This window comes from Halyomorpha halys, unplaced genomic scaffold (genome assembly GCF_000696795.3).
Source record: "Halyomorpha halys isolate HHAL.00 unplaced genomic scaffold, Hhal_1.1 Scaffold28.1, whole genome shotgun sequence".
Taxonomy (NCBI): domain Eukaryota; kingdom Metazoa; phylum Arthropoda; class Insecta; order Hemiptera; family Pentatomidae; genus Halyomorpha; species Halyomorpha halys.
In genome coordinates, this window is record NW_027110130.1 from 1,537,668 (window position 1) to 1,538,000 (window position 333).

General features: G+C 24.0%; 1 protein-coding gene across 1 annotated transcript in view; it reads left to right on the top strand.

Moving 5' to 3' along the window:
* LOC136795964 (odorant receptor 10-like) overlaps positions 1-333 on the top strand; it is an 8,274-nt gene that overhangs the window by 3,807 nt on the left and 4,134 nt on the right. The window contains exon 2 of the mRNA XM_067048215.1: positions 37-136. Within this exon, the coding sequence (XP_066904316.1) occupies positions 37-136 (100 nt within the window). The remainder of the gene's footprint in view (positions 1-36; positions 137-333) is intronic.

Sequence of the window (333 nt, forward strand, 5' to 3'; positions counted from 1 at the left end):
AAATTATAATATATAAATTTATATAAATGTTTACAGATATTCAGATGAATTGAGGAGCGTGTACAACCCTCTGGTAACACTGACTCTTGGTTTTGGGATACTCGTATTTATTATAGGTGCGCTCCAGTTTTTATTGGTAAGTTAAATTAATATTACACACTAGATATAATTAACGTAATGATATGTTGAATAACAAAATGGTTAATCATTAAAAAAAAAATCTGTCAACAAAAGTTTTTCAGTTTGTGAAAGACTTGTTTATAAGGAAAAATTTAAAATATAACATTTACTCATTTTTATGTGCCAGTAAAAAAAAAAAAAAAAAAAAAAAAA